The sequence below is a fragment of the Lontra canadensis genome, unplaced genomic scaffold, assembly GCF_010015895.1.
Source record: "Lontra canadensis isolate GAN:19392208 unplaced genomic scaffold, GSC_riverotter_1.0 scaffold118, whole genome shotgun sequence".
NCBI lineage: Eukaryota > Metazoa > Chordata > Mammalia > Carnivora > Mustelidae > Lontra > Lontra canadensis.
Window position 1 is genome coordinate 2,645,964 of NW_022631112.1, and position 16,817 is coordinate 2,662,780.

The 16,817-nt window shown below is 36.3% G+C and overlaps 1 protein-coding gene across 2 annotated transcripts in view; it reads left to right on the top strand.

Annotated features, from left to right (window-relative positions):
- The window catches only part of PDHX (pyruvate dehydrogenase complex component X), a 67,375-nt gene extending 53,298 nt beyond the window's left edge, over positions 1–14,077 (top strand). For both annotated transcript variants that reach the window (XM_032841046.1, XM_032841045.1), the window contains exons 8-11: positions 2,883–2,941; positions 6,207–6,365; positions 10,285–10,349; positions 12,947–14,077. In XM_032841046.1, coding sequence (XP_032696937.1) covers positions 2,883–2,941; positions 6,207–6,365; positions 10,285–10,349; positions 12,947–13,205 — 542 coding nt within the window. In that variant the 3' untranslated portion in view covers positions 13,206–14,077. The remainder of the gene's footprint in view (positions 1–2,882; positions 2,942–6,206; positions 6,366–10,284; positions 10,350–12,946) is intronic.
- The last annotated feature ends 2,740 nt before the right edge of the window (positions 14,078–16,817 follow it).

A 16,817-nucleotide genomic window follows, 5' to 3' on the forward strand; every position in this document is an offset into this window, starting at 1 on the left:
TGTCCAAAGCTCTTAGATCCCCTGTTCTTTTTTGGTTCATCCTTTTTTTTTTCTTTGTGTTTCTGTTTGAATAATTTTCGTTGACCTAATTTCAGTGTCACTGACTCTTTTCTCAGCTATGTTTAGTCTGTGAAGCCTAACAAAAAATGATTTATCTTTGATTGCGTATTTTTTCCCCCTAACTGTCCATTTGAATGTTTTTTAGAGTTTCCATCTCTCTGCTGATATCCCCATCTGTTCATGGGCATTGTTCCATGCTTTGTCCCATACTTTGTCCCATACTCCTGTACACTGTCATGTGTTTATCCTTCTTCAGAGGGGAATCATCACCCTTGATGTTCAGTCACTTGTTGGTTTTGTAACCTCGGCTCCCTAACAGACTCAAGAGAAGTTACAATTTTGTAGCTTCTCCTGCTTTTTTCCCCTACCCTATTAGGGTGGGAAAAACATTCTTTTGTGGCTGTCTACATCTTAAGTGACAACAGGACTGATATTTCAATTTAAATACAGACGTTGAAGAAGTCACATGAAGACAACCTGAGAGCTTTTAAAAGTTAAAGGAAATGAATGGAAAGCTTGCCTCACAGAAAATTAACAATATTCAAATTGTTAATCCTAGAAGCTCCCCTTACAGAATTTAAGCATACTTGCTTTAGTCATGATATAGAGATCATTGAGGGAATAATTTTTCTGTTTTCTTCCTTTCATGAGGCAGGAAACAGTACTATTTCAGTGGAGAGATGGATTAGTTTAGTATCTTTTAATGATTCAAGTTTGGTATGTCCTTGTAGCTAGGAAGTTTCTAGGGGGTCTTCAAAGAGCCCACATTATTTGTCTGCAATCTTCTTTCTTATATAGTTATGTAACATTCGATAAGTATGTTTATAATGTTTTGTAATGATTTGCAAATGAAAATATTTAATATTCCCTTAGAAACTACTTCCTATTCTTCTCAATCATGTCACCAACAGTCTCCTTACTATTTGGAAATTTCCATAATAAAGAGTTGAAAGTAAAAGATCTTGAAAAAAATCTCCTTTGTACTCTTTTGATTTCCAATGCCTGTTAGAAATGTCATGTGAGAAATTGGACATATAAGTCAAGCTCCTGATGCATGAGGATAAGAGGTAGCATTTGGAGGAATAATCAGCATATGGATGGTATCAAAACCTTGGAACAGAAGGTTCTTTCTTGGGAATATGCCACCATTAAGAGGAAGGGACAGAAAATGAGTGAGTGGTAGAGTGAAAGAAAACCCAGGAGGGTATAGTGACATAGAAGACAGTAAGAAAAAGTGTTCCACAATGAAGAAAGTGATCAGCTCCAAAGTACAAAATGTTGGATATGATGAGGGCAGAGAATTTAGGTGAGCATGGGGACTCCAGCAGTAGATAGGGAATCATTAACTGGGAGGTGGTTTGGGAAGTCTTCACTGTAGTTACCTATAGATATAGATAAAGTACGAGGGAGGTTGAGGGAGACACAAGAGGTAGGCATAATGAGGTCATAAAATATGTCCACATATTTGAATTTATGCAGGCCATGTCTTTTTTATGTTATCATTAAAATTCTGTAAGCTCTGGGAAACTACTTCTCTTTCTACTCCTAAAAGGGTTTTAAACAAGCAAACAAAAATATTTATATCTCTGGAAATCTGAATTAAAAGAGCTATGAATTAGATGAGCAGGTGGTGGTTACCATGACTGTTTGGCAGTATTTGGGTTTATGGTAATTCATCTAATGTCTTTCTAAAATCCCCAGCATGCCTTTGTAATGAGCTATTGTTCATGTAAAATTCCATGATACTATAGTAACAGGATTTGTGTATCTTGCCACATACCATTGACTAGATCTTGATCTTAAAAATTCTTTTTCTAGAAGCTTTTGCAATAGAAAATCAAGTGTAGTTTACATTTTTCAACACTTTCCTACCCATTGGGAAAAGCAGAAGTGTGTATCAGATGCTTTCATTATGATCAGCTCTGTGGGAAGGGAGGGTACCTTAGCTTTATCTTGAAATAATTATGTATACTGGAAGGAAATTGATTCAGATGGAATCACCATTCAAGTAGACAGAAAACTTTGTCTTGTTCATTGCACTAGGATCTGTGCCAACATTGCTTCATCTTTGGCTTTTGCTATATATCCTGTTTTGTTAAGTGAAAAAACAGCTCGGTGGTCTTAAATTTTTTTGGTACACACTTCATTAGTAAAAAATCTCTCTCTAGATATAGGTAGATACATAGATAGATACAGATATCTTTAAAATGACTGTATGTTACCACTGTTCTACTATAATCAGTGTATTATAAAGCATATGCAGAATAAAGACATTTGGAAAGGGTGAGAAGACAATTGAATCACCGTAGAGACCATTTGTGTTTTTAGAGACATAGAAGTGGTTCTTTTCTTTCTAATTGGTTATAATGTGTCAAGTTCTCGTGTATATCTGAGCAGTTTAAAAGACTTGTAATACAGAAGTAATCTTTTACATTTATGGTTAATATTACTTATGCAGAATCTCGTAAAATTTTTTCTAATCAGGGGACTTTTTTTTTTAAAGATTCTATTTATTTATTTGACAGAGATACAGCAGGAGAGGGAACACAAGCTGGGGGAGTGGGAGAAGCAGGCTTCCCGTTGAACAGGGATCCCAATGTGGGGCTCCATCCCAGGACCCTGAGATCATGACCTGAGCGGAAAGCAGACACGTAACTGAGCCACACAGGCACCCCTAATGAGGGGGCTCTTAACTGACTAAGCAAACAAAAACCTACAATATTTTTCACTATAATTCGTTAATGAACAAGTTGGAAATCATAATGGCCATTGTTAAAGTTTCATTATGAATGCTAATTTTGATATGCTTGTTTTTCTTTCAGATGACATTAAAGTATCAGTGAATGATTTTATCATCAAGGCAGCAGCCATTACCCTTAAAGTAAGTAGCAGACCCTAAGTCATTTTGGCTTCTACAATGGTCTCATGTCTTGGGATTTTTATATGATAAATAGAACTGTCATTTTTAAGTCACGAAAATTATGTAATTTCATTGCTAAAAATATTATACCATTTAATCTTACTCCCTCAGTTTTATACACGAAACTGAGAATCAAAGGGGTTATAACTAACTATAGCAGAATAAAGACCATTTATTCAGCAAATACTAACTGATCCCCTGTTGCGTGCTGAGTACATTATAGGCATTTAGAGAAACGGTAGTGAACAAAAGTGGACATGTTCTCTGTTTTCCTGGAGCTTTTTGTAGTTGGGAGAGACCAGTATTTGTCAGATAGTGAAAGTGTTGTGGAGGAGGAGAAAGCAGACCCCGCTGCAGAATAAGTCAGGGTGTCATGGTGCACACAGGCAAGATAGGCCTCTCTGTCACAGTGGTAACTGAGTCAAGGCCTGGAAGAGAGAGCTATCAGAAGAGTGTGCCCGAGGAAGGCTGGGGGGAGGGGCCACTGCCTTTCAGACCTGGCGGCCAGCAGGGGATACTGTTTCTGGAGGAGAGGAAGTAGCTGATGGGATTAAACAGAAGAAAGAGGGAGGAGTTGTGCTGCCAGAAGCTGGTAAAGCCTTGGAGGCCATGATAAGGACTAGGGATTTTATTACGAAGGAGAGGGGAGCCTTTGGAGGGTTTAGAGAAAGGATTGACATCCTACTTAAACTTGAAAAAGAAAAAGGAGGGACTGTTCTGGTGGTTTGTGGAACACAGCCTGCAGGAGGCCAGGGGGCAGCAGTGCGCTCTCCTGGGAGGCCAGGGATGGCGACAGTGGTTTGGGCTAAGACAGCAGCTAGTGGTGAAGCTGGAGTGAAGGCAAGATTTAGGATACATTTCAGAGGTAGAGCCAAAACGATATGCTGATGGGTTGGCTGTGGGGTGCCAGGACTTTGGCCCAAGCAGTAGGAGGGATGGAGTCCCGCATGCTGACGAGGGGAAAGTGGGAGAGGAGCAGGGTTAGATAGGAGTCTAGAGTTGGATTTGGATCTGAAACCCGGGCTTCCTGCCTTCTTGCTCTTCTCCATTTTCTGTCCTTTCTCTCTATGACTAGGCTATTTTTCTGGATCACTGCATGTTAGATGCTATATTTAATATATATATATTTATAAGGAATTTATTATTTCTTGAACAGTGCAGTAATAGAGAATTTTAAAGTCCTGCATTTTCTTAGCCTTTCATATCTAAGTGTTCATATGGCTTTTGTCTTTTGAGCAAATAATATTTTGAATTATATTAATGATTTTCTAATTATGAATCATTCTTGCCCTCCCTAAGTAAATCTCTAGTGGTTATTACATTTCATTTCATAATTTTGTATCAGGAGCTGTAAGCAATTATAATTTACGTTTTGTGCTTTTCTTTTTTAAAATCAGTGTCTTCTTAAAGTGAATTTGGGTACTTCCTCCCTTCCCTTTCTCTGTGCATATTTCAGTATTATAAAGGTTTTTATTTCTTGAAGCTTCATAGAATCCACCAGTAAAAATATCTGAAGCCTAGTTCTGTTTTGAGGAGGGATCCTTGACAACAGTCTCATTTTTTCCCCATAATTATTGAGCTTTTAATTTTCAGCTTTTTCTTGAATCAATTTTGGAAACACATATTCCCAGAAAAATCACTCATTTCATCTGGATTCCCAAAAACTTGCTAGCCCAGAGTCATTTAAATATGCTTCTTACAATATTTTAATATAATAATCCTCAGCGCTCACATTGTTCTCAACTCTGTCTTGCTCTTATTATTGCGTATTTGTGTTCTCATTCCATTTGTATTGTTGCCTTATGTATTCCTTCCATTATTTCCTTCAGCTTTAGATCGGAATTATTTTAGACTTTGGTTGAAAATATTTTTTTAGGAAATGGGAATGTGTAATTATAATTTTGAATATGAAAAAGAGGTTTTAAGAGTATGAATGTTCCTCTGACCACAACTGAGGCCAGATTCCATAGGTTTTTGTTGCATAGCTCTGAAATTACATTTATTTGCCAGATATTCCTCACTTGGAAGGGTTTTTTTTCCTCTTTTACTATAGTACTCTCCGTGAAGAACTTAAAATCTTCTCGGGGTTTGGGACTCCACTGTTTATTATTCTGACATAAATGAGCTTTGAGTACTTTGAATGAACCAGCTGAGCCTTGAGAGATGGAGAGCTCCGTGCACAGAGCAGCTAAAAGCAGTGCAGTGGAGGAGGGCCTGGGTGGCTCAGTTGGCTGAGCGTCAAGACTCTTGATTTTGGCTCCAATCATGACCTCAGGTTGTGAGATTGAGCCCCATGTCGGACTCTATACTGGGTGTGGAGCCCGCTTAAGAGTCTCTCCCTCTGCCTTCACCCCCGCCCCTGACTCGTGTGTGTGCTCTCCCAAAAAAAACAAAAACAAAACCTGCAATGAGAGCGAGCATAGCAGGATGATGAGAAGCCGGAGTACGGTGGGGAATGCATCTCCAGGGAGTGTCAGTGTACAGTTAGGTAGGCTGTTATCAAAGCAAAGAATTTTTGAGAAGAGAAATTAGTTTGTGCTTTCTGTTTTTCGCCATCATTTTTTCTACAATCTTTGGCAACGGTATCAGTACATACCGTCTCCAGGCGTTTACCGATTTCTTCTGCTCTTTTCATCCTCGGTGTAGTTTTGTGTGTGTTCCATACAAGCATGCTCATACATTTATCATATGTTCATGAAGCCTAGGAAGTCTTTCTTCAAGAGGGAAGTCACTTAGTAAGGGCCAGATGGATCTCCCATTGCTATACTAGAAACTTGGGCTTTCTACCTTCCCAAAGGAATAATGTGGTTGAATTGTTACCCCGTTCCCTCCCCTCTTCTCCTCAAGGCCATCTCGGTCAGCATACGAGACAGGAAGTATAACAAATGTTGAATGCTTTTTAGCAATCAGGTTGAACAAAGGGAGACCTTTTTTTAACCATTATTTATTGTAAAGAGATCAAAACATGTACATCAGCGTTTCCTCAGCCTTGCTTCAAAAAACATGGTGTGCCTATTCTTCCCAAACATAGAAGCTTTTTAACAACGAACCATTGTTAACCAAATCTTCATTTATTTGCTTCTGTCTACCTATGCTCACTTTCAGAAATGTGTAATAATGCTATTTCTCTGTAACCACCTTGGTCTAAAGCTGCTTTTTAAAACAAACAAACAAACAAATAAATCTGCGTCTTTAGAATGACATGTTTTTTCTGTTTGTTTCCTAGCAAATGCCGGATGTTAATGTAAGCTGGGATGGAGAGGGCCCAAAGCAACTGCCCTTTATTGATATTTCAGTGGCTGTGGCAACAGATAAAGGTTTAATTACACCAATCATAAAAGATGCTGCTGCTAAGGGTATACAGGAGATCGCTGACTCTGTAAAGGTATGTCTTAAGAAATACTATGCTTTTGGAATGTTAGTATTTACTTTCTGGTGAAGTTGTGGCATCATCTAGTCACACTGTGATGTATTTCCAAATGATAATCAGTCATATATGAAGGTTTTTTAAGTTTTAACCTAGGTATGACCCACTTTAAGAACATTTAACCTTCAAGAGTTCAGAAAAAAAACATTCAGATAAATGAGGATCAACTGTATTCAAGTTATAGGTGAATGCTTTATTTCCCAAAGTCTAGAATTCAACTCTAACAAGGATATTTTAGATGGTTTTAAAGTTAAAGCTGAAACCATATTCCTATGAAGGTGGTAATGGAGAGACCTCACTGTTCACAGCTTTTTATTCTTCAAATTTGATTTCATTCATTTCCTCTCTAGAATTGAGACCACTAAAGTTCTTAATATTATAGAAGCAAAAGTACAGAATTTTTCCCGAGTTTCTTTAAAAGCAGTTTTTATAGCTCCCAATATGGAGGAGTCCGATTTCCCCCAAAATATTCCATTGAATCGGCAGGAACCAGACAGTAGGTCAGCTCTGACAAACACTATAATTTCCAAAGGTACTTTTTTGACAGAAGTATCCGCTCTTACAGAGTTGGAACTGAAAATTTCAGATTCATTTAGATAAGTGATTCTTTTCTCTTTCATTTACCAAAGACCAGTTGTATATATAGTGGATGAAAAGTTATAAGGAGGAATTAAAAGTAGAAGATAAGATTTCTTTGGAGAGCTGACAGTATATACACATATCAATGAACTTGCCCAAAATACATGAACACAAATTAATCTACTTTTAAAAGCATACTGTTGAATTTTCAGGTTAGATATAATTAAGGGTGACCTTAGTGAAGTAGACATTTTTAGATCTTCACTCCTCTTTGAAAAGATTTTCAGTGTGTTTTTATAGATAAAAATGTAACTTTTTCTTAATTGGGTGGTGGTATTGATTTGACTGATTCAAAAGTCAAGTAATTAGATTGGTTAATAAGATAGTTATATGCCTTTTGTTCATCAAAAGTTTTCAATAACAATGAGAATTCATGTATTTTAGTGTTTTTGTGAAATTCAAATGAGATCACATTTGACTATAGAGTTAGAATTTTCTTAAATATGTATTTTTCTTATTTTTAATATTTGCATATTTCATATATAAAATTTTTAAATTAACCATTTCAAGATGATTTCTTTGATTTTCACCAATTTATTAATTTTAATATGATAATGCATAGTCTGTTCCTTATATTCTGGAAGAACCTAGGTTGAGGTGGTAAGGAGGCAGTGTGAGCAGCCTCTGAGTGATGGGAAGGGCAGTCTTAACCCTTTGGAATGTTCCAGGGCCTCTGGTGGTCGTTGAGGATTTCCTCTAATTCCCAGCAATCCTGTGCTCTGGCTACCCCGTGCTTCCCATTCTCTCTGCTTCTCTCTCCCACCCTACTGCTGGTGTTTAACCCTCCACTCTTTCTTGTTCCTGGGATATACCAACCATTAGGCTAAACACTTTATTTAATTCTTTTAGCCCCGTGTTATAGTTGAAACCTTAATTTCCCCATTTGAAGTTGAGAAGGTGGAGTTTTAGTAAAGCCTTTAGTAAGTTTGCCCAAGGTAATCCATCTAAAAAACAGTAGAAGGGAGGATTTATTTAAATCTGGGTATTTCTCAGTTCAGGTGCTACTTTCTGAGGTCTTCTGTGGCTTCCATAGCTAAAGTAGCTTCCTGGCCTTACCCTGTTTTTTTACTGTCTTTATGCAGTTGGTCAGTCTTTGAAGTTACCTTGTTGGTCCTTCTCTGTTCCCTTCTGTCTGACCTTGAGGGCCTTGTTCTTGCCGTATAACCAATTCTGCAAGAGTACGTGGAAGGAAGATCATAGATGCTCAGTGAATTTATTTTTTAAATTTTCAATAAAAAATGTTACTAAGATTAATTTTTTAAGGAGTTTGTGGGTCTCTGAAACTCCATATGTGGACCCAGGTTAAGAATACTTGCACTAAGTTTTTACTTCCTGACCATCATAAGCCTCAAGGATGTCATTGTGTGGTGCCAAAGGCATGTCTCAGCTGAGTTCAAGTTTCTAGTCCCTAAATAAAAAGTAATAGTAACAAGCCTTAGAACCCCTGTTATTCTTAATTCTTCATTAATTATAACAGTCTTAAAAGACAGAGGCCAAGTTTTCCTCTATTTGCACAGTAAATTTTTTAAACGAATTAATAAAGAATGTGTATTTGATGGTCATCTTGTATTACATCCTTTCAGCTGGAGGCTTCCGATAGCATATGCTTTGATTTTAAGTTTGCATTGCTGGGAAATCCCAGTGAGAATTAGCAATTTTCAAAACCAGTGATCCTCCTCAGAATTATTCTTATTCTAAGCTTTTAGAATTCATTGGTAGGAATATCCTGCTGATGTGTTTAGGGTCTACAGAGTTTTGTTTGTTTGTTTTTTCCTTTCTTTTCTTTTCTTTCTTTCTTTTTTTTTTTTCTTTTAATGTGGGCTTGCAATCCCATTTTTTAAAGAATGTCTGTGTTATTTGTTTTTAGCCTGGTAACTCAGCAGGATTGTTGAGATCATGTGCCTTTAAAGAAATGCCTTTCAGAGTTCATATGATACATGTCTGTTTATATCATGTGAGCAGTCACATTGCTTAAGGCAGAAAAAACACATTTGTAGATTGTCCTGCTATTTCTGATAGTCCAAGGACCACACAAGTCTAAATTCATCTTTTCAGTTTTCATTTTGGATCCAAGTAGTTTTATAAATAACTGCATCCAGATAACTACATCTGTCTCAACTGTCAGAAGGTCACAGTGATACGTTGAGATCATTTTTAGACTTTTAAAGAATGTTTTCGTTTTTCAAAAATTAAGTCCTCTCTGGTTTAAAATTGAATAGTTCTCAACGGTGATTATCATTGTACTTATGTTGGCTGTATAGTACAGAAAATTAAGCATCAGATTGATTTCATCTCCCAAAATGACAATAGTTTAATTTTTCTCTTCCACTCATGAATTAGTTCATTATTAATTTTTCATATGTAATGACTCAATCTCCGTTCCTTTGTTTTTGAAGCATTAAAAAATAAAAGTTAACGTAAGTGTGATTAATTGCAAATGCAAGTAAAGGAAAATTTAACTACTTAAGGTCACTCTCAGAGTGTCTGTCTTTCTCTCTATCAGTTTTAGAAATCAGTTTTGCTAAAGTGATAAAAAATTACTACATTCTTCTATTTCTCGTGGCAGTGCAAATTGGACTACCTCATTCAGGAAATGCCTCAGCTGTAAAATTTAAGAACCAAGAAAATGTTTATGTTCTAGGGCTTTGTAATTCCACTTCTGAAAATTTATATGAAATAATTGAAAAACCAGCGAACCAAATTAAAACACTGGGGACGTGACTGAGTTGTGGCGGACGTAGCGTCTTTAGAATGTTTACAACTGTCTGTAGTTATGTATATGTTATATGTGAAAAAGAAGCAAAACACTAAAAGATGAAAACTAATACACCGGTTGTGGGATTGTTGCCACTGAACAATTATTTAAAAGCAATCAGGTGGACAAGAATGGCTTCTTGTGATACTATGTCTTATAAGAAAAAAAATTATAGACACAATAAATTTCACTGTTTCTATAGAAAACACTGAAGCATTCTGCATAGTGATGATGTACGGAGTAATTCTAATACTGGAAGAATTTTTAAAGGAAAGCAGTTTTTGTAGAGTATCAATTTACAGCTTTAGCTTCTTAAGACGATCTGCTCTCTAACTTGTTCATTTTTTTATTGTATTAGAGAAAGTGAAGTCAAATCAAGGCATGGGAGAGATGAGTGTGAACCCTCTACAGATATTTTAAGTGACAACATCAGCCTGTAACGTAGTGTTGGTCATCTTGCTGTATTTGTGTTTTCTTTCCCAGGTCCTGTCGAAGAAAGCAAGAGATGGAAAACTGTTACCTGAAGAGTACCAAGGAGGATCTTTTAGGTAATATTTAAACTCTTAGTTATCAGTAGCATCAAACAGGTATCTAGGAGTCTGTGTCATTTTTGAAACACTTTTTTTAATTGAAGCGACCTGTCAGGGCTCGTAGGAACCCACTAGGATTAGCTAGTTAACCCATTCCGGTATTTTCAGAATGACTTCTAGGTTCTGAAGCTTTAAAAAATATATTCATAAATATAATAGATTTATAAACCTCAACTTTTTCTACTTGTGATCTCTTATTTAAAGGTACTTCGAAGGAAAATATTAACACGTAGAGCCTTTAGTTATCATCAGCTCTATTTTTATTTTTAAGTGTCACTTATACATGGTGTAATATACTGAGTACAGTATGAATGTTTCAAGAAGTGGAGAAACCTGTGTAACCAACCAAAGCAGGATATAGACCATAACCAGCATCCCAGAAGCTTCCCTTTCCCCCTTCCTAAGTATCCCCCTTGCTAAGGTAACCACTCTCCGGAAAATCATCACCATAGATTTCTTTTGCTACCTTTTTCTTGATATAAATAATATATATTCCTTAGTATCTGACTTCTTTTACTCAGTATTAATGTCGGTGAGATTAACCATGTTGCAGTATGAAACAGTTGTTTATTATTGCAGTATATGGTATTTTATAGTATATTGTATACGTATGCCGTATTACTGTTGGACATTTGTTTTTGTTTACAGTTTGATGCTGTTAACAAATAATGGCACTGTGAACATTCCTATTATTAGCATCTTATGGAGAATATGTTTGTTATATAGACTTGCAAGTGAAAGACCTGAATTAAAAGCGTTAATGGATACTGTCAGTTTTCCATAATGGTTATACAAATTTATACTTCTAGCAACAGTGTATCAGAATTCTCATTGCTTCATATTCTCACCAGTACTTAGTAATGTTGGGTTTTTTAAATTGTAACAGTTGTTGGGGTGTGTAGTGGTACTCTTTGTGGTCAGGGAAATTCAAGTTAATGATGTTGGATACTGTTTTCATTTAGTAACCTTTTGAATATCTGGTAACTTATCAGATAAAGAACCTGTTGATGTCTTGTGTCCATTTTTAAAAATGATATGTAGGGATTCTTATTTCCAGACACACAGACCTTTATATGCATACATATTATTTCGGATATCTTTTCCCACTCTGTCCCTTGCCTTTGGAACTTTGTTTATGGTGTTTTTAATGAACCCAAGTTCTGAATCATAATGAAATTCTATTTATTAGTATTTTTTTAACAGCTGGTACTATTTGTTTTATGTGTGGAATTATTGCCTGTCCCAGAATCATGAAGTAATTTTTCTGTGTTATTTCCTAGAAGCTTTATAACTTTTCACATGTTGATCACCATCCATCTAAAACTGGATTTTGTGTGTGGTGGGAAGATAAAGGTCAAGATTCTTTTTTCCCCCATATGGATATGACGTTGACCTAGCATCACTTATTGAAAAGCTTACTGCATAGCACTGAGAAAGTGACTATGTATGTTTGGTCTGTTCTATGTTCTGTTTTCAATTTTCAATTGACCTATTTATCCATCCCTTGCTCAGTACCACTAAGCTATAACTTTTAATATCTGGTCAGGAAAATCTTCTCGTTTAGTTCACACTCAAGACTGTCTTTTATGGCTCTTTGTTTTTCCAAATGAATTTCAGAATCAACTTACCACTTTCCATATACAGACACACAGAAACCTTGCTGGAGTTTTGTGTGTGCGTGTGTGTGTGTGTGTGTGTGTGTGTAAGATTTTATTTATTTATTTATGGAGAGAGCAGGGAGCATGAGTGGGGAGAAGGGCAGAGGGAGAGAGAGAACCTCAGGCAGACGTTGTGCGGAGTACCGGAGTCCGACATAGGGCTCCAGATCCCACAACCCCGAGATCATGACCTGAGCCAAAATCAAGAAACTTTGCCGGAGTTTTGATTGGGATTGCATTAAATCTTTTGATCAGTTTGAGGATTCAGTCTTTACAGCATTGAGTCTTCCAGGCAGTGTACATAGTATAAACCATTGTTTATTTAGTTCTTTGGTTTCTTTGAGTTCCATTTTATAGGCTTCTATACAGAGGTCTTAAATTTGTTTCATTAGATGTGATTCTTCATACTTGGTTTTTGCTACTACTATAAATGGTATTTGTTTTATAATTTCATTTTCTAACTACAGCAACCTGTATATATAAAAGATGGATTTTTATATTGACCTTTTTATCTAGTGACTTAGCTAAATTCACTTATAAATCCTATCAGTTTATCTGTAGAGTCTTAAATTTCCTGTATGCAGTCCATTAATCTGTGAATAATGACTATTATTTCTTTATTCCTTTTCTTCTTATATTTTATTATTTCTTTTTCTTGTCCTAATCCTCTGCCAAGGACTTCCAGTCCATGTTGAATGAATGTTTATATTAGATACACTATTTATATGTGTGTTGTTTTTTTGATACCATTGTACCTGGCATCTTTGTCTTTGGTCTTTGAATAACTTGCTATAAGGTTCTGTGTCACAGTTTTTCAGTAGGGCCAAAACATACACTTCTGGGAAAGGGTTCTTTGATAGAGGACATGCCACTCTCAGATCTTTTGTTTTCCCCTAGTATTTCCAACTTGGGCATGTTTGGCATCGACGAATTTACTGCGGTGATCAACCCTCCTCAGGCCTGCATTCTGGCTGTTGGGAGATTCCGACCTGTGCTCAAGCTGGAGCAGGACGAAGAAGGGAATCCCAGGCTGCAGCAGCACCAGCTTCTAACAGTCACCATGTCAAGTGACAGCCGAGTGGTGGATGATGAATTGGCTACCAGGTTTCTTGAAAATTTTAAAGCAAACCTGGAGAATCCTATCCGACTGGCATAGTCCTCCAAGATACGAAGTTGGTCTTTGGCTTAGTTTATCGTATAGCTGTTACCAGAACTTACACTGTAGGAAAACGAATAGCTGTATAAGCGTGAAGTGGGTTAGTTGTTTATTTATTCAAGGTGAATGAGTTTGGCCCGAGTTGTCTTCATTTTCAGTTTGGGTTTAATGGTGTAGAAATAAATAACAAACTGTAACTAATGAAAGAGAACATTTGGTTAGATCCCTTTTTAACCTCCGGTGCTGTACTAAAGTGGAGTTAAACCTAATGTAAATTAAATTAAATGTTTGGCTTATTTGAGCATTTTAGACTATTGGAGAATGTATGATAAATTGTAAAATTGAAAAATTGTTAGAACTAATTAATGTTGAAATTAGACATGATCTTCAAAGAGAAGCCCATCAATTTAATTAGTGGGACCTCATTTTTTATAAGCACTGCTGTTACTTGAACAATTTAATATGTACAGTTTATTCTAGATAATAGTAAGTAAGGATCACATTATATTAGGGGTTATGGCAACATTATTGAATTTTTTATGTATATAAAGCCATAGGTCTTAGAGTGGTTTCTGTCAGTCTTATTTTTCACTTCTCTGACACTGTGAACTTATAAAGAGGAAGAATTAAAAAGTCAAAAATAAGAGCGAGAGAGAGAGACCAAAAAATTTGTTTCAGTAATAAACTATAGGTAAAATATCTAAATTTTCTGAAATAAACTATTCACCTTCATATTAAGTTGCAATATAATAAATTATGCTATTTCGTACCAAACATTTTAAATTTGTGTGACTTTAAACACAAAATGTTGGGGTTTTTTAGTGCGTTTTAATCAATTGTATTGTGCAATAAAATGTGAGAAAATATAAAAATTTCTATTGTATTTTAAATGTTAGGACACAGAAGTTTAGTGAAACCTTCAAGTAGGTTAGTAATTTGCTTGGAGCAACTTATAAGAAGTTCTACAGGAGGAGAGAAAGAATTTAAACTTCATATGACATTAGGAAAACAATGGACAAGGAATGTGAAACTTTGAAAGAGAGTGGAAGGGAAAACTTATGAAGTAGGCAAGAGCTCTCCTTTTAACTCCATCAACAGTATGAAATTTTCACTAATTATTGTAAAAATTAGAAGAGCTTAGTTCTCTCTTTTAACAACTTTGCTACAGTTGGCAAGTTAACTGTACTGAAATTGGGTGGTAATTTAATTAACCAGTCCCAGAAAGGCTTGTGTTGGTATCTGCTGCCAGCAATCGCCAGAAAAAAAAGACCCATGTGGTATAAAGTGTGTGGTATGACTTAGGCCTGAAACAAAGAGCTTCTAAAACAATTAGAGCCCCAGTATATCAGCTGTTAAGAATATGCTTAACTTTGTTATTCAGTTTCAACAAGCTGTTTTTCCAAAGTAGTCTTCCAAACTTTTGTTATGTTAGTTAACAGTTACACTGAAAATTATAACCAAGTGCTATTTTCAAAATAACTTTTATACGTTACATGCTTTTGGTTTTAACTGAAATTATTTGTGTTTTCCTAATTTTTAAAAAAGATTCTGTTTATTTTTTAGAGGGTATGAGCAGGAAGGAGGGGCAGAGGGAGGAGAGAAAGAATCCTAAGCAGACTCCAAGCTGAGCACAGAACCTGACATGGGGCTTGATCTCATGACCCTGAGATAATGACCTGAGCCAAAATCAAGAGTCGGACACTTAACCAACTGAGCCACCCAGGCACCCCAGTGTTTTTTCGTAGTTTTTATATCCGAGGAACAGAACGCGGGGTAGCCATAAACAGGCCTTGGCTTCGAGTTGTGTTGTGCATCAACAGTAGTGCCTCTGTTTTCCTGTCAGTGAAATGGGCGCTGATACCCACCACAGCCTGCCTTATAAAGTTGCAAACTGCACAGGAGAAATGACATGTACATTTAAGACATTTTGATTTTTCATGGGTTGACCTCTCAGCTTTTGGTACAAATGGTTTTTGATTCTGACCAAAAGCATTTTCTCAAATATTTATACTGATTATGTAAAGAAATTGCCATAGCACTGATTTGAGAAAGAGATATGGTAAACTTGGCTTGGGTTGCTGCAGAGAGCAAACTATGCACTGCGTGGGCAGTCTCCCTCCCCCATTTTATGTATTTATTTTTATATATTTATAAATAAATACGGTGTGTATATATAGATAATATTTATTTGTACTGCTGATAGTTATCACACAATATAAAAATGAAATTTTATATTTGGTCTTTTTTCTCATTTAAACAGGGAAAAGGTAAAATATTGGGAAGACTTCTAAGGAAAAGGTGACATAAGTCAAATGGTTCTGCTTCTCCAACTGAAATTTCTAGTTGACATTAACAGATAGAGTTTGTTCACTATTTTGTGGCATCAGTATATTGCTTGCTCAACTTCTTTGTTTGAAACATATATAAGTCTTTTATATGGACTGGAATAGGTACCTTACAAATGGTGTCAAATGAAACTTATTTTTAGAATTTTTTTTCTTTTTTGCATTTTGGACTTAATTCCCAGTAATTTATATAGGCCACACATTTGAGAATAGTGTTAAAAGTAAACCTTGTTTTCTAGCCTTTTAATTGAAAGATAGGTGGTGCTGTAAGTTAATGGATTGTAGTTAGAGTGTGGGAGAAAAATTAACATGGCATTTAAATCTTCGTGCTCAAGGGAAATATGTCCTCATTACACACTGCCTCACGATGGACTTTGTCTCAGGTGACGTGAAGAATCAGTAAAAGAACCAAGTATGTTGCAGGTAAGAATTAACCATTAATTTAAATATGACCTTATTAATGGGAAACTTCTGTTGATTTTTGAAGAAGGAAGTAAAAGTGCAGAATTGCTGTAAGGTTAGTCTGGCCACAATGTGCAAGGCAGGTCAAAACAGTGCGAGGATGTAGGCAGCAGGAACCATCAGGAAGCTTTTGCATTAATGAGAGTGTGAGTTGACTAGATTCTGCACTAGGTCAGGGGACTTTAAAGAAGGGAGAGAACGAAGAATATTGTACATGTCAGTTTGCTGTGGTATATTATGAATATATGGGGTGGGTGTGTTTGATGTAGCAAGAATGATGTAATTTCCCAGGCCAGAACACAGTCCCCCATGGCCCACATCGCCAGTCTCAAAGGTTACAGCAGTTGGTATATCTCCATCTAAACTTTTTATAAATGGAAAAAACAGCGGTCTTCCAATAAAATAAGTTTAAATAGTTTTGTGGACTTTTACATTGTATTTTCTAGTGCTTCCATTGGTTTCATCAGATGGGGGTAGGTGCAGTGTTGGAGGAAAGGTGTGGTTTGTCTACACTTGTAATATTGAATGAAATTATAAGGCATCAAGATGTGTTTTGAAAAATGATGATTAGACTCTGTTAGTAGCAGTCTTTTATTTCTTTGATTGTATGTAAAGCTTACTTTCACTTTTTATCACTCATCTGTATTTTTTGCAACAAGTTCAAGCTGCCTCTTCTTCCCAGGAAAGCAGATACTTTAAAACCTCTAACTTGGGCGCCTGGGTGGCTCAGTGGGTTAAAGCCTCTGCCTTCAGTTCAGGTCATGATCCCGGGGTCCTGGGATCGAGTCCCACATCGGGCTCTCTG